General features: G+C 39.9%; 1 protein-coding gene across 1 annotated transcript in view; it reads left to right on the top strand.

The window, feature by feature from the left end:
* The window catches only part of cdh13 (cadherin 13, H-cadherin (heart)), a 315,876-nt gene that overhangs the window by 80,130 nt on the left and 215,059 nt on the right, over nt 1-20,687 (top strand). The window contains exon 2 of the mRNA XM_069705349.1: nt 10,249-10,369. Within this exon, the coding sequence (XP_069561450.1) occupies nt 10,249-10,369 (121 nt within the window). The remainder of the gene's footprint in view (nt 1-10,248; nt 10,370-20,687) is intronic.

Genomic DNA, 20,687 nt, shown 5'->3' with positions numbered 1-20,687 from the left:
ATCGTCCAATGAGTTTTGATGCATTTTGGCTGAATCTAAATACAAATAATGCTCCTGTATAGTTCTATTGTTCATCCCGTTGCTTCTTCCAGCTGTAAAATCATTAATAAATACCCAGGTTATAGTTCTGGTGGCAGCCATACATTCCCAAGATAAACCAGAAGGCTTTTTTGTCAAAACTTTCCTTTTTTATACCATTTTGGTATAAGGTTTTGGTCATCACTTCTTCTCTTGGTCATTAATGTGGAAACATTTATGCCTGCCTGCCCTGTATCCTGGATAACTTTCTAGACTTGTTGTGGAGTCATAAAAGGTTTCTTCATCGTGTAAATATTTTTCTGCTTGTCCACAACACTTTCTGTTTCTTTTTCTAGTTTTCATTCCTACTTTATTTTTTATAAGAATATACCCAACTGTTGATTTGAACAAACTACCTTTGATACATTTCTGCTTCATTATTTTCTTCACTTGCTTAGTAACCTCTGTATTCCTCATGTTGACACACCTCCACCTTAGTCTAATTGACAACTCACAACTCTTTGTTAACTCTGAAACACGTGAACTTGTTTGTGCATTAATTCAAGTTCAAAGACTCCGCAGCTACTCAAGAAACCTTTGGTAAACAAAGTCTCTAGTTACGTTTAAATCCTGGCAATTACAGCACTGAGTGTTAATAGGATTATATCGTCCCTCGTAGTTTTTTCAATACTGATTTACACCTAATGAAATTGATGCTGAGATTTGGCACTTTTATATCGCATCCATTACTTTATTTCAAATGGAGTTTGCTGAAGTACAAAGGCCAAAGAAATAAAACGTGCGATTGTTCAAATATTCACTTCTTACAATGGTATACTGGTCCGAAGAACTGGCTGGTCATAACCTTGCCTCAGTAGCATGATGACTGCTGTTTGAAAAAAGCTGTATGACTTTGATAGTGGTGACTTATTTTTTACTATAGTCCAGAAAGAAACTTCCTGTTAACCTGTTATACTGAAAGTGTCTACTACATAAACAATAATTACCGTAAAGGCACACTGAAGTGTTAATGATCCAATTTAACAGTAAGACACACTTTTTTTTATCTCATTCATCTTACGTCATGAGTCATTCTACCAGAGGGCAACTTTGGGGAAATATCTTATTTGATCTTATCTTGGCAAGTACAAGCTGTTTTTTTGGCCAGGACCTTTAATGCACTAGTCTCGTATGCATTAGCCCTCGAAAACAACATGTCCTCTCCGCGTGTATCTGCCTCTACAGGCTTTTTTCTTTGTGGTTATGTCACTGTTTTTGTGCCCGTGTCTCTCCCTTGTTGCTCTGCTTTCTCCATAATTACTACCTGAATGTTGCATTCACACAGTGACAACAAGCGACCAGCAGCAAAGGTGCTATTTATTTTATTTTTTTTCCTTCCCGTCCCTTCTCACCTGGCTGCCTTCCTCAATGGTGTGGCTGTGTGTTTACTGCTCCAGTGTTGTTTTACAGGCCCAGCAGGTGTGGCCAGGGTTTGGCAGCATGGGTCACAAACCAGATGGTTTCATGACTCAGGTGCTCCATGCCTGGCTAAACTGCCAGCTGCAGGTGTCGAAGGCCTATCCTGATTGATTCTCTCTCTCTCTCCTGGCTTTCTGGCTTGCTGTGGGTGTAGCCAGTCCTGGACGGGTCAGCCAGACCTGTTCTGAGGTGTGTGCACTGACATTTATCTTGATGGAGACGGAGGCAACGCAAGATTGAGGGGAAAAGGGAAATGTCGAGTGGGGAAGGCGAGACGGTGGCTGGATAAAATGTCAGCATACTGGCAAGCTGTCTGCCTGAATTGTTGGAAAACTATCCAGCGTGAGTGCAGAGAAACGGAGAGATGCGAACACACACAGACGCACTGGAAAAATATCCGTAGACGTGTGCATGAACCGCAAAGATGCATGCATAAATCAATTAGCAAATCCATACATGCAGAGTTTCATGCAGACACAACATGCTGTAAATGACACACAAATACACAGTAAACCTTCACAGAAAACTGCTCGTAACAGGCATATCATAAATTGTAGACTACAATTTTCTTGAGTAAAAATAGCATTCATTGGATATCTATGTTGTCCTATTTTCTCTCTGCTCTCCCCTCACCCCAACCGGTCGAGGCAGACGGCCTGAACCCGGTTTGGTCCGAGGTTTCTTCCTGTTAAAAGGGAGTTTTTCCTTCCCTCTGTCGGAATTTTTCCCTCCTTGGGAATTGTTGAATTTTTGGGCCCCTCCGTATAATGTTGTAAAGTTCTGTTGTAAGGACTTTGATGTGTTAAGTGCCCTGAAATAACCTCTGTTATGATTTGGCGCTATATATATATATATATACATATATATATAATTTTTTTGACTTGAATCTAATTGATTAAATAGAAACTACCAGACTGTACTTACAAAATAAACATGGATCGTTGGACTGTCCAGTGTTCAGGTGAAAGCCCCCCAACATCCATTTGCTTTGCACGGCCCAATAAAAAAAAGAAGCATCTGAAATAACTCTAAATAATATAAACATTCGAATGTATGAAACACAAAGGCTCTGACAGGATGGTGTTTCCTCTTTACTTCCTTTATCAATCTACCTGTCATCTTACTTCCACTGTCTGATCGCATTTATTCACGAATACGCATGCTACACGTACACATAGTGACACATCACTTCTAACTGCCATCACAGCCTCTCTCTCAACCTCTTTCACCCTACTTACCCTCTTCAGAAAATATCCGGTATAGTGGCCCTCTCCATCTCTATCTATCGATGCACTGTGGATTCTCGAGGCCGTATTGATTTCCACCAGAGGTGACATTTACTGTATGCTCTCCCAAGTCATCGCCTTAATAACCTGACTGGTCCTTCACACTTGAACTGAATCAGATGTCAAACTCTCAAGCGGTGAGCTGACCTGTTGTTGCCCCACTTGTGTGAATATGAGTTGATCGACTTCATAACTACAACAACAACAACAACAACAACAAGCAGAAGCCACTCAGACATTAGACCTTTAATCGTCCTTTGCCCTCATTTTAATCAATAATAATTTCTGCCTCATTCCTGTACAGAAACATTTTTCCTGCATTCACTGACTCTGCGATGATGGAAAGTGTATTTTGTTCCATATGTTTCTAGCACTTTACACCTTATTGCTTGGAATCCACCTCTTTAATGGTGTTCTGCGATCTAAATGCTGGAGGTAAAGTGTATGGATCTTTTCCCCTGATTGAGCTTTCCTTGGCCGCGCTAGAGAGCTAACATAAACCTAAAGACTTCCACTCCAAGTATTTGTCAATAGCTAACTGTATTTATGTCTCCCTTATGAACCTGATCCATATAAAAACAAATGCCCTCCTCTGTTTCTTTATCTCCCTGCTTCAGTGTTTCACCCAATGCTCAGACTTTTTTCTTCCCCCTTTTTTTATTTTTTTATTTTTTTATGAGGCTGATGCGGAAGTGCTGTAAATTGCAATACCACGTAGTGCCACTAGAGGTTGGGTCCAAAAAGCCTCTGGCTCCAAAGACTAGTTTCATAAATTCTAAGTTAGATTCTAAGAGTTTTTTCGGTTTTGCTTGCTAAAGTCATTCCTTCTTATTAGTTTTCTGGCGGTCCATCTGAGAAAAATTCCTTCATTTGTGAGATCACCCTCAAAAAGACGTCTCTATGGGGGTGTGTCTGTTTGATTGACAGGCCTGTGGTGCAGTCAGGTTATGGCTATCGGTGTGCCGGACTTTATATCAGTGGGTTTCCAATAAGATCGAGTCAGATCTTCCACTCAGTCCCTCCCAGCTCATCCAAGTATGGTATGGGACTGGTAAAATGGCGCCGGCCAAAATCCAAACACGAGGCTTCATAACGTCCATTCACAAACCGACGAGGGACCGCACTGTTGGTTGCAACTTGGTCTTTGTCTTGGACAGACTCGATGATGTTAAGATCAGGGCTCAGATACAAAATATGACCGAGAAAAGTACGCTCCTATGCAATATCACAAACTGCTAAACAATTAAAGCTGTCATATGGAAATAATTGTTTTATTTTTGAGTGTAAGAGTCGGCTATAAGCTTTATTGAAAATATGTAATAGATAGAGTATGTATCCCGGAGAAGTCAAATGGCACCTCATGCGTATCTATGAGTCACCTGCAGGCTTCAACAAAATGAATTGTTATTTGACCGGGATTGAGAATGGATTGGGATTACTGGTCTATTTAGTTTATTCCACTTCTCCCTGTCACTCAGCCCCCATATCCCGCTAAACGCCTTGCTAACAGATTTATTTATCTCCTCGGCTCCGTGTCGATCATCTCATTAAGCTGGTGCATTATACACAATTTTCTGTGGGTCTGGCGTTGCTTGAGGATGATAATTGTTCCTGCTGGATAGATATTGTTTTCGTAAAACTCAAAGCTCTTTGTTTCTCCTACCAGAGCTATCCCTCTATGTAAGCGCTTTGCTCTGACAAAACTCATACCGAGCCAATCGCAGCAGAACAATGACACCTTCACAGAGACGTCAAGCAGGGAAGATACTGGACATGAAACACACAGAGATCAATTTATTTCATTGGACCCACAAAAGAAAGAAAGGAAGCTATTTGTAAGTCTATTAGTTGCAGTAAATCCAGGGAGACAGTTTTAAGGGTCCAAACAATATAATAAACTTTACCGAAAATCCTTTGTGATGGAGAACTTTGCTGTTGAAGCTCTAGGAATAGAGTTATGACAGACGCAAAGTAGGAAGTAACGTGATGTAATAGAGTAAGGTCCACATACAGTAGGGAGATGGTCAAGTCATTTTATTGGTCAACGAAACATTCAACCTCAACATGCGAGCTCGCTGTTCAGTCACCAATTAAACCGACTGTCAGTGCTTTTTAAAAAACCCGGTTGTTCCCGTTTGCACCCTTACTTTTTGTTTACTTTGAAACAGATATGGATGTTTGTAACCACTCCACACTAATCCTGGTGTGCTGCAAATTCAACTCCCACCAAACATAAAATAATGAGCACGCTTAAGCACAAATTGTGTATGAGATCAGATCCTTTCATGTGTTTCGCAAACAGTCCGAGCATGAAAAAGTAAATAAGTGTTTAAAACAGAAAAACACAGACAGACACAAAAACTTACAGCAAGCCATGATGTGGGTCTCCTCGTTTACGCAGTGTATCTCTAAATCCTTTTAGATTATAATATTTCATGTATTCTTCTTTTATAATAAGTACTTCTAAGTAAAAACATGGACATTGTTGATAAAAGGCCTCAATTCATTCTGCCAGCCTCAGATAGTATAACCTTCAAATGGCTGGTGCGTTCCTAAATGGTTTCTTGATGGAGAATATTGCCCACAATAATAGTCCCCTTTGCTAACAACATTTGCCATTAACATTGCGTTGCCTTAATGCCTTCGCTGTCCTACTGTGAGTCACTGGGGCTGCATTGTAATATTTCCCCCTTAATGGACATTAAAATGGGTGTTCATGTTGCTCTGTCCTGCTGAGGGATGTGTGTGGTGTGTTTTCAGGTATCCGCTCGCTTGTGGGTACAGCGCTGTGTGCGTATGGTAATGTCTTTGTTTTTGCATTTGTATGTGTGTCCCATGTACCCTCGCTATGCCAGCGGCCCTCGGGCCTTTTAGTCAACCTGATAGAGTTTATGGATCAGCAATTATTGTATCCCACCTTGTCAGGAAGCCTTGTGACAGAACTGAATTAACATTTTGAGACATGCTGGAAAAGCACTAAGTCCCCCGGGTGCAGTGATTACGTCCCTGGAACATTACATGTAATGACCTCAATGGCTGAATGTCTGCCAAAGCTTGTTCATCATGCAGACAGATCTCCATAGAGAGCCCCGGCTCTGCTGTGTGAAACTCTTGTCTTACTTGATGTATCACCCAATGAAATGTGTCATATTGTCTGAAATATCTGAAAGTCAGTTTTATCACCTTGACTTTAAAATCTTTCAATTTTAACAAATGAAGAAGTGAAACCGCAATACATTATTGTTATATAGTTGTTTGCTTGGTTTTAAATATATATTTAATCAATATTGACATCATAACATAATGCCCTTTGCACCATTTCTCTTCAACATCATATCCTTTGTTTTGTACTCTTGCTGCTCAGACTGAGAAACATATACTGTGCGTACTCCATCAGTTCTGTATTATTCTTGGTAAGAGTCCTTTAAATCTTACATTGTCATGCTGTTTCACTGAATGATGTCTCAACACCTTGTTACAGAGAGAGCTGGGTATTGTTTGAAAATGTTAAGTACCAGTACCTTAACTTCGATACCAGTTCCCCAACGATACTTTTTCAATTGCAATTTCATAAAAATCAATTTTAGAAAAAGATGATTGCTTTTCACATTACAGTACAAATCTTGAGTTTTCTGCATTTCCAAGAGGGAGAGCGTAACCCAGCTTGTATTCAATAGCTACATTTAAAAGATGTCCCCTGAACACCTCACATGGAAGTGATCACAAGATGCTACAATTCCTAGATGTTCCCTCAACGCTTCACATGCTACCAGCGGATGCTAGCAAACCAGCTGCACACAGAAGCCTCAAGTTGAAGCCACATATACTATATGTGGCAAACTAGAAAATGAGTCTGACATTCGAATGTAAGATGTTCTAATGTAAAATTTGAAACTGGGTGATGTTGTCGACTCGGGTGAGCCACACAAGTGGAGGCTACGTAAATGCTGTGGTTTATTGACCCTGATGAGATTTGCTTCTGTGCAAACAGAGGAAAAGTTGTGTTTTACATTGCCAACGTGTTAGTGTGAATGAGGCCTACGTATACAAATTTGGTACTGAATAAATAAATCCAATTATTATTCTCTTTTTGAAGCACTCTTGATGTTTCCTCTCAGTTTAAAGACACGCAGGTCGACGGCCCACTCTAAATTGCATGTAGGTGTTATTGTGAGCGTAAAAGGTTGTCTCATTGACTGGGCACATGTTCAGGGTGTTCGCCGCCTCTCACCTAATGTCAGGGTGGATTGTCTACAGCCCTCTAAAGCCTGAATGGAAATAATGTAGCTAATAATGGATGGATATATCAGGGGGAGTCACTAGGAATGGGTCAAACAATATATGGATGAGTAGGTGAGGTTTATTGTTGATACTGGTGACAGATTCCGAAGTTTGCTAAATTTGCATAACGTATGCCATAATGTATACTGTATAATCACCATCTATTATGAAATCATTTTCAGACAATAACGTGGCGTTTTCCAAGAGTGCGAAGAGAAAATATTTGATTGTGACCGTTACCGAGGCATGAAACCCTCCATCTTCACCGCCCACATTTCAGTCCAGTGTATGAAAACCCTCTCACAATGCTGGCTGGATCTATTAATGACTAATGGCTCTCGTCACCACTTTTTTAGCTGCTTCTTTACAGCGCGTCACTAATCGTTTCTCCACACACAGTACCAAGCTGACCTAGTTACTGTAGGATCGGGGGTGGTTTTCAAGAAAACCATTTGGGTTTGTTGGATTTGCTAAAAATCATCAAGCTTTTCAGTTTTAGAGTTGATTTATTTGGAGCGTGTCTGTGAATTTTTACAACACACCCGGTTCTGCTTCTGAAGTGGTGCTTTGAGTGGTGTAACATTGCATAACCGTAGCTATTACCCCTACATAAAGCACTTGAGGTTACTTATCTCTTGACTGTCCTTCTCTGATAACATGAGTAAGGCTTCTCGCTATGGGGAACATTCTCCTCAGAGACCTGTATCATTACTGGAGCTGGGATTGGCAGGCTGTAATGAGGCACCGACAGGATTGACACAACGCCAATCATCATTTGATATAAGGCAACATCCTGTTTAATTTATGCAGGTCTTTCAAACATTTATTTCAATGTCTCATACACTGGCATCTGTGTTTTGAAAGTACTGGCTGCGAAACTAAGATGTCAAGTCTTTCAAATGAGAGGCCAACCTCAGGACCTTGTGGAGCCAGGACAGTTGAGTGACATCCATTCATCCATTCTATAAAACTTCACAGAAGTGACGCACAACTGCACCCCCAAAAATGTTTAGCACCACTTGCTACCGCTTCAGACATATTAACTGGTTAGATAAACCGAAATTTCAGTGTCTGCAACAAACCCCATTGCCACAGAATCTTTTGTGGACTGAATTTTAAACTTGGCATTTATATATTTCCGACTTGAACTCAGTCTGACAGACTCTAAGCTTTCTATTTCATGAAAATGAAATGTATTATACATTATACTGACAATTTACCAGAGTGGATCCAATTGTCCTTGCTACTTTTACCAGGTCAAAGTTCCAGCTCGAGATTTGGCTCTATCAATCTTTAATTGAATTCACACGATAGTAGTGTGAATTGATTTTTGGATGAGTTATCCATGTATTTCTCTTGAGCCCTGAAACTTTATAATTGGCTTAAAGAAATCGTACTCGCTTGTAAAACACATGTTTTTACAATGACAGGCTAAAATAAAAAACTCAGCTTCATATTTAAATGGGCCATGCTGCCACTAAAACAGTTTGAAACAGTAAATAATAATAATCTGAAAGAAAAAGTATGAGGCATATCTTTGAAATGATATATCACATAACCACTTACAACATTTTTTTTTTTTTTTCAATATGTATCTGCTCCTCCCTAAAGGATGTTTGGTCTCCATCTCCAAGAATAAGTTGAGGCAATTTACTGTCTGTTTCCATGGGAACACCCACCCTTTAAAGGAAAGTTATCTTGCAAAAGAAGAGTTAAAGTCCTTTTTTTAAGCTCCATAACTTTTTTTACTTGGAATTTTTTAGAGAAAATTGGTCAATAAAAAGTCAACAAAGGCAGTGTTGAAGACATTTTAGTCTGCTTACATTTAAATAAATTGTTGAATTCTAAATAACAGGCAAACAACATCTTGACCTTCACACTAAGGGAAAAAAAGGAAAGCTGGTGAACACATTCTGTTTTAAATCAAACCTTAAATTAATTTATACTTGTCTTGTCACTCTAATGAACCCCACATAACAGCCAACAATTATGAGGACTAATTGGGATTAATTACCAAAGTGTCTTACTATTGACTCTGAAATTATCTCCTTGGAATACCAGTTATGTATGTGTGTAATTATTTCAAAGTAAAGTGTAAAGGGACACAGGAAACCTTACTTAAATGTTAAATGAGGGTACAGTGATTAAATTTGGAATTACCATACTGGTTTTTACTTTTAAATTTAAGCACAGCCAATCCATCATTGGATGCCCAATGAGTTAATTAAGCAAACTGCATAACTGCTGTACTGTGACTTTGTTGCTACTTATCAAAGATATAAAAACAGGTCAATCTGGTAGCTACACTATCACCACAATAAGACAAAAAGCAGTAATAGTTATTGGACCTGTGACTTTACTTAAAGCAGAACTGCACTGGTTTTTTTCATAATAATAATAATAATGTTTACAGGACTAGAGGATACTAATGAATACAGCTGGGTGATTTGGACACAATCCCACATGACTCGATATAGATATTGTGACAATATTGGGAGGATAACTATTAAATAAATATTTCCACAATGAGATGTTTGAGAAATAAGTTCAGAAAATTACATCACTTTACTTCAATGCAGGAAAAGACAATACTTATGCCATATCACAAATCTAAGACAATGTCTCATCTCACATCACAATATTGAAGCAATATCAGTATATCGCTTAGCTCTACAACTGCACACTGAAAAGTTGTTTAAATATTTTTGTAGCTCCAGTGGGAGTCACTTAAGTCAGTGTTGGTTGGGGCTGAAGACTACAAGTCTGAACATTATTTATATTTCTGGTTAATGGTTTAAGGCCACATTAGCTACCAGCAGAGCAAACTCCAGTTGTACTGTGGCCTAGAGTTCTTTGGATGCAGGAGTCAGGTTTTAATACGGAAGAATGTCTGAAAAAAAAAGAAGTGATAACTCGGGTTTTATTGTTTTGAATTTGACTCGTCTAAAAAGAACGGTCAATTTCCAACCTAAAAATGTCATAAAACTGCAATGCAAAATCTGATAGTTATGAAACCTTTGCTAGTAGTTATTGACCCATGTTTCTGCTGTTAATGGGTTAATGAAGATTAGTTCATTAAAATGTAAACATCTTGTCTTGATATTCTATCCTTTCCCTGTCAAGTTTATCTGCACAGGAACCATGTGTTAATGTGTGTCTATTCTGTTTGTTTTCTGTGTTGCAGGTTGCCCATGTGGGTGGCCAAGAGGATGGAGGCCGTGAGGGCTGTGTGCCTGGCTTCCAGGTCAAAAACTACCAGGTGGCGTACAGCGGACCTTTCCAGAAAGGCCAGCCGCTTATGCAAGGTCAGTGAAAATGGACAGCAAAAACATATGCGATTAAATCCTTCTGTTCTTTGCTTCTAAGTTTGTCTCTTCTGCTCCCTCTCTTTATGTAATTTCACAGCACAAATTTGCATTGTGGTTGTACAGAGACACACACACACACACACACACACACACACACACACACACACACACACACACACACACACACACACACACACACACACACACACACACACACACACACACACACACACACACACACCATCACCTTGGCGTGGAGAGTGACTTTGCTCTGCTCGCCTTTATGGGCTGCTCTTTACAGTTCTCAGGGGCCACACAAGCGTCTGAAGGTGTGTGTGTGTGTGTGTGTGTGTGTGTGTGTGTGTGTGTGTGTGTGTGTGTGTGTGTGTGTGTGTGTGTGTGTGTGTGTGTGTGTGTGTCTGGGCTGTTTTGTTTTCCTATTCATTAGAATTCATGTAATTCCTGGTTAATAACACAGAATAGAACTGGTTGCTCCTTCGCACCACTATGACAGCAACAACAACAATAACAACAACATAATTTGTGTCTGCAAATGAATTATTCTCCTTGATTGGATGATATTTACAAAAGTCTGTTTTTTTCTTTTTTGTTCTTCCCTTGAAGACAGTGCTGTGCTGCTCAGTTTATTGTGTGTGTGTGTGTGTGTGTGTGTGTGTGTGTGTGTGTGTGTGTGTGTGTGTGTGTGTGTGTGTTGTGTGCACATATGCATGTGTGTTTGCCTTGGAACTATTTTGCTCGAGCTTTTCAGTCCCAGTGCACCAGTTACCATGCTGAAGTCGAATTAGCCTCCGAGGGAACTTAGTCCCTGGTAGCCTCAGCAGCCAGTACTCTGAGTCATATTTTCCTCTGTATGTACAAACTGTGTTTGATCCCAGTGGGTTTATCTTCAAAACCTTTAAGATATCGGAGGGAGGTAATGGGGAGGTCTCAGAGTTCACGGCTGAGTTGTTATTGTCTCAGTTCCATCTCTGAAGCAGCTGTAACTCAGCCTCGTTGCTGTACCGACCAGTCAGGGTCCTCAAAGCCCCCTGCACTGCGAAACTTGGGCCACAAGTCCAATCTTATAACTCCATATTGCTGCCACAACTTATTGGGCCAGTCTGCTCCTCTGGGGCTCTCCAAGCTATGCGTATCTATGTAGCTCCACTTCGTCTCCACAGAGATCAGCGATAATGTCTGCTGGCGAGCAGTGCGCTCCTCTGGGGTTGTGAGTTATAGCTGCTGGCACATCTCTCCACACAAATCGACAAAGTGCAGGCAGCTACCAGGAGTTTTACTATGGCGCCTGGGAAGTTTGTACTCTTTTATTTGCTTAATAATTCAATCTCTTTTTCCATTCAGTTGTTGTTGTTCTTTTGTACAATATGATGAAATACAACGGAAATATGTAAATCCAAATGAAAATAATTTATAGGTTGTTAACGCAGTCTGTCATTTATGGTGGAACTTGTTTTCATTCCCCTCTCATTATTCAGCCTCTTCTTTATTTATTTCATCATCCCACTGTTCTCCACATTACGAGGCTCCACTGTTAGAATATGATTACCTGCTTCACTGACATGCACATCATGTGCCGTGTATCTACACACATTCACTTCCTTTATGGTTGGAGTGCCATGCGGTGCTTGTAGAGGTGTTCTCATACAGAACAAACTTTTTTTTGTGTGGTGCATCACCTGACAGACAGCTTTTCCAATTGAAAATACATACTTTCCTGCCTAGACAGCAAAATATGACAAATCTGAGAATTTCTCCTTCAATCTTCTTTCTTCTTTTTCAGCTTTATTGTATTTGATTCGGTCAGCCAGCGAGGCATTTTGTCATCTGGAGGCTCAGTGGTGCGTGTAGTAGGAGACAGAACTCAGTTCTGCTTTAGTGCTCTTCTCTGGGACAACAGAGTGGTTCCATTACCTTGAATATGCTCCTGTCAGCAGAAACACCTCTCGCCGTAAGGGGGTAAAGGGGGAAGAGGGGGAGGGGGGTCCCATAGATCACTGCTGCTTATGGACAGAAGTAAAGGCATGGCAATGACCACACACATACAAACATTCAGTAAAAATGTAAGTGCATCCTTATTGTGGACTTTTAAAAAGAAAAACCTGAGACATAAACTATGGATGCTTGTATGTGTTCTGTACACAAGTGATTTTCAACCTTTTTAAGTCGTGACCCCAAAGAATAACCCTCGCAACACCAGCAGCCTCGTTGGAAGACCATTGCTTTGCCCACAGAGAGAACAACAACAAAACATGTATTTAATAAGGGCGCTATCACAGTCAGCATTTCTGCTTTAGGCGTAAAGGTATAATAATACTGTAGCTATAAATACAGCTGGGACTGTATCGGTATCACTACCAACTATCTTTTGGCTGCACAGTTTTCCCTCTCTTTACGCTGAACAACTCGAAGGGTTTGTTGATGTGACAGGTGTGTTTTATTTCCAAATGTCTCTCGGGTTTAACTGGTTTTGAGCTTACATGTGCAAACACTTCTGCACAAATAACAATAGATATTCCACATTGTTTTTGGCTGGGCTTGCAGAAAGAAGTGATATTTCCAATGCTTGTTGGGAGCTCAAAGTACAATTGGAATTAATAATGCTGTCAGACTTTCAGGAGACCCACCTTTTGTCACCTCTTGTTGGACAGTCCTGAATTAGAATAATTATTATGGGAAGCCTTTCTCCATGGTCATTCCGTGTTTTGTAGATAGCAAAACTGGCTACAGTTAAGGACGACACTGTGGTACAAACTAATGCACGCATGCTGACTGTTTCAAGTTAAAAGCCATACACTGTCCTGGCTTAAACTAGATATTCACGTATTTTTTCCAAAATCATATGGCATTTGGTCGATCTCACGACCCGCAGATTAAAACCACTGCTGCAGACTGTTTTATTATCAACTTTGCACGTAACTGCAAAACAAAATTGTTCTAGTCTGTGTTGTTTTGACCATTTTAAAAGATTGAAAGCAGTTGCACAAACAACACAGTGCTTCGGCAGATACTAAAGCTGAACAGCTTGCAGTGAAAAATAGGCCCTTAATGAAAATATGTGAAACATAAAAAACTACAAAGGAAACAAATAAGGGGCTTGATCTTAGCATTCAGCTGTCCAAAAAAGATGAGTAATTGCTTTCTACTCTATGCTCATGGTAGTGACTGCTCTTTAATCATTAGATGGACCAATGTTAGCTTTATAACAGTAGTCAAAGCAAATTAACAGTGTGCTGAGCATGTGTCTATTCTGTGCAATGTTTGTGCGCTTTTGTGTGTTTGATTTCTACGTTAAATGCAAAGCCATTTGTTTGCACATGAATGGGCTCACCAAAATGTGTTTTAGTCTTCGAGAGAGCGTTGATGCTGTTCGCACCTCCTCACTATCTATTTCTGTTCAATCTGAACAAACTGTCTGCTGAGTGTGAGTGGTGTTCACACAGAATGCCAGAGGCTGCGGCCAGGCCCGGTGACACATGCAGATTTATTTAAATTCTGCTCAGCCCTGTGCCACCTGCTGTAGACCTCCCTATGTAATTACCAGTGGAGGGGTGGTCTATTGGTGAGAGATACCTGTTGGTGCAGATCCAGGTTCAAGGACATCCATTTCAGCAAATGGCCGTATCTGTGAAACAAATGCAGACACATACAGTGTGCTAAGAGTCACTCTTTCTCCGTCTTTCCCAGTCATGGTGGCCGTGCTGGGTTTGTTTTTTCTGTCACTCCATCACTACTAGTTTATCAATTCCTCTCTCTAGCTCTTGGCTGTTTTGCCAGTCTCCATTGAGTCCACCTTTCCTCTTACTCAGCGGATCATTAAAATAAATGCACGTGGAGGTTTAAATATATAAGCAAATGGAAATGCAAAGATCATGCCTGGCAGAAGAGAACACGTCTCTCTCTTTCTTGCCTCGTAACTTCTGAATACTCATAATTTCAAACGCTCTAAATGTAAAGACCAATTCTTTAGATATATTTAGATTTTTAGATATATGACATAAAGTGCACAGCCTTCAGGATGAATACTGTGTTCTCCTCCAACCTCTCTAAATTATGTGTCGTGTCAATGTTGTCATCATTCAGTGAAACCAGAGGGAAACCATTTTCTGCTTCTGTTTTTTTATTCCTAAACAGATAAAGTTTTTTGTCAAAATCAATTTCATCTAAATATTTAAAAGCACAAACTATGATTCAAAGCAAAAATCTGCACATCTGCTTTGCTAGACTGAATTAACCTCATGCTGCTTTACAGCCCACAGCTCAATTTAAAAACCATTCTGAAAAGAAGAAATTAATTTGAGCCTGGAACCTGCGTTTTTAGCTAAGAGTTGAATTTATTCAGATGTGAGAGAAGTTTGACTCGAGGGCGAGGGATACCATCTTTGCTGAATAACTAATAAAATTAATTATTGTACTAATACATATGGAGTTGCTATTCTCAATGGAGTTGTTCCTTTATCCGTTCTAAATACTATAATACATAATATGATAATACAAGGCTTTTTCTGTTTCACTGCAACAGCAACCACCTCCATGATTAAAGAGGAAACATTCTGTAGACAAACACAAACCACCAAACTGTTTTCTAAATTTGAATGTGGATGCCACCTTCATTCATTTTAACAACAACAACAACAAAAAAGCCATATTTCTTTCGCTGTTTCAAATACCAAACAATGTCTCCACGGGGTTGAGACTCATTAGGTGAATGACATTTACTGAAGCATAAATTAGGTTCTCAGTTCTGAACTTTGATAGTTCTTTCTCTCAGCGGGTTCTGCCACGATGCAGAGAAATACAGCAATGAGACATATTGATTTTTTGATTGTGTTGTAGCTCACCTTAGTTTTGCAAGCTTGTTTTGTTTCCCGCCTCGTCGCCGCCCTCTCAGAGATGGCAGTAAAAGTTGGTGCAGTTTGCCGTCACCAACTTGGCAGGCTGTCGGTAATAATGGCACTTCATAGAATCAGGGATGTTACTCATCAAATACTGGACTTCTTCTTGAACATTTATAGCCAAGGTTGTTTTTTTTACAAGAGACCATCATAAAAAAAGACATTGCATTCTGTTAATTTATGTAAACCTCGGGGGAAATAGTTTGGGAAGCTATCCGGCATACCACATTGACAGCTGATAAAATGTGAAAAAGAAATGAGGGGAGCCACCTTATCTGTTCCCTACACAGCCAGACTATGGCTCTGCAAAGCCTTTCTACAGTCCCACCCCCAAACATGATTACACCTAAAAACATGGCAGCCTTCAGCATTCTCTATACCATCCCTCACCCTCCTTAATTAAGCATTGCTTAAGACTTGACTTAAAAGATTACCTTAAGGAGATGGTCTTCTCCAGACTTGGCATTGCTTACAGTAAACCTTCCACTTCATGTTCAGCAGCAATCTGTGGACATGGCGCTCTCCTGGCTGGCATAGGGCCCGAGGCATATTAACTGCATTGAGCTCTAAAGATCTTTTTGCTGGCACGATTCTTGTCTCTTCCCTGTATTCCCTCCAACTTTATCACTGAAGCAATTTAAAAGTACTTGAATTCTGATACAGCCTAGTGGTTTTAGATAAATTGAACAAATGGAACAGCTCTCGCATCTGTTTTATTTTTGCTTCTCTGCTGCTCGGCTCCACTTTCTAAGTTTAGATGACAAAGTTTTCTGTCCTTCCTCCTTAGAGCCCACAATAAGGGATTTGTTGAGCTGCAAACACACACACACACACACACACACACACACACACACACACACACACACACACACACACACACACACACACACACACACACACACACACACACACACACACACACACACACACACACACACACACACACACACACACACACACACACAAAGACATATTCATCTTTCATCAAATAGTCCATCATACTGTATATGAAGGATGACTTTTGTGATTTATTTCTGCTTTAAAGGTTGCTTACTTTCTCAGCGACTGTTCATTCATTGCATCTGTTCAATCAGGACAGGGCTGTCATCTATTCCCTTTTCTATTCAGTACATTGCTCACTGCCTAATGTCATACAAAGCAGCACATTTTTTGAAACTTTTGCAAAGTAACTGTGTGCCTAATTATCTGACTACTGTTTTTTGGGGGGGGCCACAGGCCTAGTTTGGCCCTCACCTTCTTCTTTTTTTTGGCCCACCACGGCGTTTGGCAATCTCATGCTTTTTCTCCTTGTTCTTAAATGCTGAAATCCTAACTGCACTGACTAGGAACTGTCAAATTTGTGGAGCTAAAAAGTACATTATGTGAGTGAAGAGCATTGTGTTGTTAAGCTTCCCTATTAAATCTCATTAGTCTAAGTCTTATCTACAAAACACTCCAATATTCTCTCCCTGCTGCTAATTCTCATGTGCTGTTAGTGTCCTACATCACTGACTTAGAGCCGCCAGTCAAGATGAAAGATCGAGACAGTGACACACTGACAAGAGAACATTTAGTCCAAATGAACAAGATGACTGTTTTAATGTCTGCAAAACAAGAAATGTGCTAAAATGCAGAATAAACAATAGTGTTTGCATTATACTGAAATTCTATTTCAGGTTTAGAATGTCAATGTTCTTTCAAATATATTCAACTTTAATGAAATGTATTTTCACATAACATAAACATTTATATTTGGCCCATGAAGCTCCATCCAGATATATTTGTGGCCCTTCAATGGCAAGAATTTTGGCACCTCTGCTTTAGACAAACAACCATGAAATATTTTCCAGTAAAAAAAAAAAAAAAATCATATTTCAAATATGCATTTATTATAATTCCTAATGGGGCTGTGTTTCATGGCCCTTCGCCAGATGTTTTTATCTTTTGGTTTGTGCACAAGTAAAGCAAAACAAAAACAAATGATAAAGGAGATTCAAGGGGATGAAGTAAGGCTATGAGCAATCTACCTCCACCGTGATTTAAAAGAGCTGTGTCACACACATTGTTGCTCTACTTACTAATTTTGGCAATGTAACCTGCCCCACACCACCAATGCCTCCCCGAGCACCCACCCACCGTCCACCTACTCTGTCACCCCGAGACTGTGGATGCATGGATTGATGTTCGTACTCACTTCGCTCTGCATGGCAGAGTGCATATCCGGATCATGCCACTCTCACGCCTGTAATGGCGCAGCATTAATCACCCTCCGTAGCCGCGGTTACCGGGACCTGCAGCTTCGTTTCCGGTGTATTTTTAATTTGACCATAAATCAAGGTGCGCTTTTGACAAATGACTGTAATTACAGGAAAGGCCATTACTAGTGCGGGTATGCAAGTGTCTATGTGTGTACCAGTCTGCGAGTGTGTGGGTGGGAGTCTCTAAATACGATATGTTTGTGAATCTGAGGATTGTATGTACAGTGTGCACCACCGGGGCCTGGGTATTTGTTTCTAACAGGTGACACTGTGTGTGAGAAGTGAATCAAGGTAAAGAGAGAATCCATACGAGTCCCTTGTGGACATATCTGACCCACGGCACATCACAAATCATCGGTGACAAAAGAAAACACCATGAGACTTATGGACTTCACTTTACCTCGTATGTGGGTATGTGGCCCTTAAACATAAGGTTTACTGTGATGTCATGCAACAAAACTTATGAATTATTTACACACATACGGGTATATTTATATATCTTTAAGTACAGACTGATTCTAAAATATGTGTTATAAAACTTTGTTCAAATCCACTGATAAATGTATATCAGGAAAATGCAAAACAAAGGTGATTGATTTTTTTTTTTAACATACTCGTGGAAATTATGGCTTTGGAATTCCAAATATATATCAATATGTTGGCCAGAAGCTTCTCTTTAACTTCTGGCTGATGATAACTTGAGTCTTAATGTACTAGTTCATTGTTAACATTGCTAAAAAAAAAAAAAAAAAAGTGCCAAAAAGGGTCAGAAAATCATATAATTACGTAATATTTTCTTCCAAACTGCTTATTGACCCCTTTACTAATTTGTATTAATCAGCTTTGTACATACGCATCAGTTTCCCCCCAAATACCATTGTATGGGCAGTTAACCTCCAGATCACCTCCACATCAATACTTGCTTGTTTTGTTTAACATTTTCTAATCACTGAATGCTTCTTGTTCATGTTTCTTGCTCCATTAGGCTGAATGAAAACAATGGCTAAAAACCTGCTTTACTGACTTTTCCTGTTAACCTTCACTAACTGAGGGGCAGAAACCTGCTGTGAACATTACATTGACTAACTTGTTAGCAAACAGCTCCCTAATTACACATCCAAGCAGATAAAGCAACATTAAAGGTAATTTGAAGAAACGTTTCTGGATCCCTGATGGATGATAAATCCAATATTTAATCTCCTTTTAGCATTTTGGTGTCTGCCAACTCCCGAGGGAAATATGTGGCACTTAAGCAGCTTTATACTCCACGTTGTTTGCTGGATAGCTGCTAACTTGGTTTCCCTTTTGCTGGACATTTACTCTGTGTTTTTAGTACTTCTTCTCTACAAATGCTGTGGTCAAAAATGAAACAGTAACAAAAAAGTACAGGGCAGTAAGAGTAAAAAAAAAAAAGAAGCAGGGTAGCTGTGGATGAAGGAAAACCAAAACAATAAGCTCAAAGATGCTAAGACAATGCATGCTGAGGGGAACTGCAGAGTCAGCGTGACCCCTTTCACATACACCAGGCTATTTTTCCTCTCATTAAATTGGCAGTTGCCTGTCAATACCCTGCAGTCAAGCATAAAGCACCCCATCAGATCACATTTGAGTCATGTGCTGTCAGTCTAACTAGTTGAACTACATTAAGCGACTTTATTGATGCTAAAATGCATTTTATGTGATTATTCTTAGAGTATAAAATTTCATGTGTGACATTCAGATTGATATCTTACCTATCTGTCAGAACACCTTCTGCTAGCTGCAAACAGGCACCTCGGTGCCTCTGGCACACAAACTGGCATCAGCAGCCCTGAGAGGCCGCCTATAGAGGCTGCAATCACGGGGTATCGGGGCAAAGGGACAGCGGTGCCAAGACCCCATCTGCAATAATGATGTAACTGGCAACCAATTGATATACGGGACTACAGCTGCCTCTCTCTCTCTCTGCTCTGTCTGCCCTCTGCCTCTTTCACTTTCTCTTTCCTCCTCACACCCCTGAAGATCACTCTTGCTTCCTTCCTACTCCTGTGTTGACGCTGCCTAACCTACTTAACAGGGAAATTTACATTTCTGATGCAAATTGCTTCACATCTTCTGCTACGTCTAACAAACATCATTCACAGCACTCCTGGAATGAAAAATAAACCCCACATGTTTAATTCAATGCAGGCTGTTCACTAAGAGGCTGTTCATCAATTAGTAACATCATGTTTTTAATTGCAGCTTTGAAGGAATTTAGGGGGCAGGTTTTAGCAGGCAAATATAAACTGTCAAGATTAATATTACATTCTTCTGACCAGATGTTGGCACATCTTAATTCAAAAAGGAAGCGATGGCCTAAAATGATCAGAGACCGCAGTCAGCCAGAGCTGTTTGCACCAGCTGGGATTCTGCTTGGGAACATCTTGGAGGTGTGTTGTTTAAAATAGGAGCTTCTTTTGAAGAAACGCTTTCCTAACTGATGTTTTTTTTTTGGTAATTTTATGATCATGCATTTCCTCTGGGTGGAAGGGGAGTATGAAAAACTGTGGAAACAAAATAATAACTCTCAAATTGCAAGCACCAAAAGGCTCTTTTTATTTATTTTTTATTTACAAACAGACACATATGATCATTGGATTTCTGTCCTGAAAGAACAGACAACCCTGTGCAATGCAAAAATGTCCTTGGACAGTTTGGTAGATTTATGAATGATAGTCAGTAGATATGAAAGTACAGTTTCCTGCAAACACAAATGATGCAGTGCAGGATGTAAAGTATAACATGCCACAAGCCTGTGCTAGCCATTGTTAAGAGGAGTTTTTCCCCCCTAGCTTATGTGGGAATTGTTGAATTGTTGGGTTTCTCTGTATAATATTGTACAGTTCTGCTGTAAGGACTTTAAATATGTTAAGTGCCATGAAATAACCTGTGTTGTGATTTGGCGCTATATAAATAAAATTGAATTGAATTGAATTGTTCTGCACACTTTACATTTAAGACATTATTTCATTTAAGTGTCCCTTCTTAAAGGCAAAGTCATGCTTCACAGTCAGAGCTGCTTGTACCATCTGAGTAGAAACATCCAATCATATTTAGATATAAACAGCAGCTCCCACAGCGTGACTCACGATTACTCTTTCTGTAAAGGGAAGAACCTTATTT

This window comes from Brachyistius frenatus, unplaced genomic scaffold, assembly GCF_029030835.1.
Source record: "Brachyistius frenatus isolate BFR_SWC_R1_liver_20210118 unplaced genomic scaffold, ASM2903083v1 Contig_55, whole genome shotgun sequence".
NCBI lineage: Eukaryota > Metazoa > Chordata > Actinopteri > Embiotocidae > Brachyistius > Brachyistius frenatus.
The sequence above is the reverse complement of the archived record's forward strand: the minus strand, read 5'-3'. Positions and strand labels throughout refer to the sequence as shown.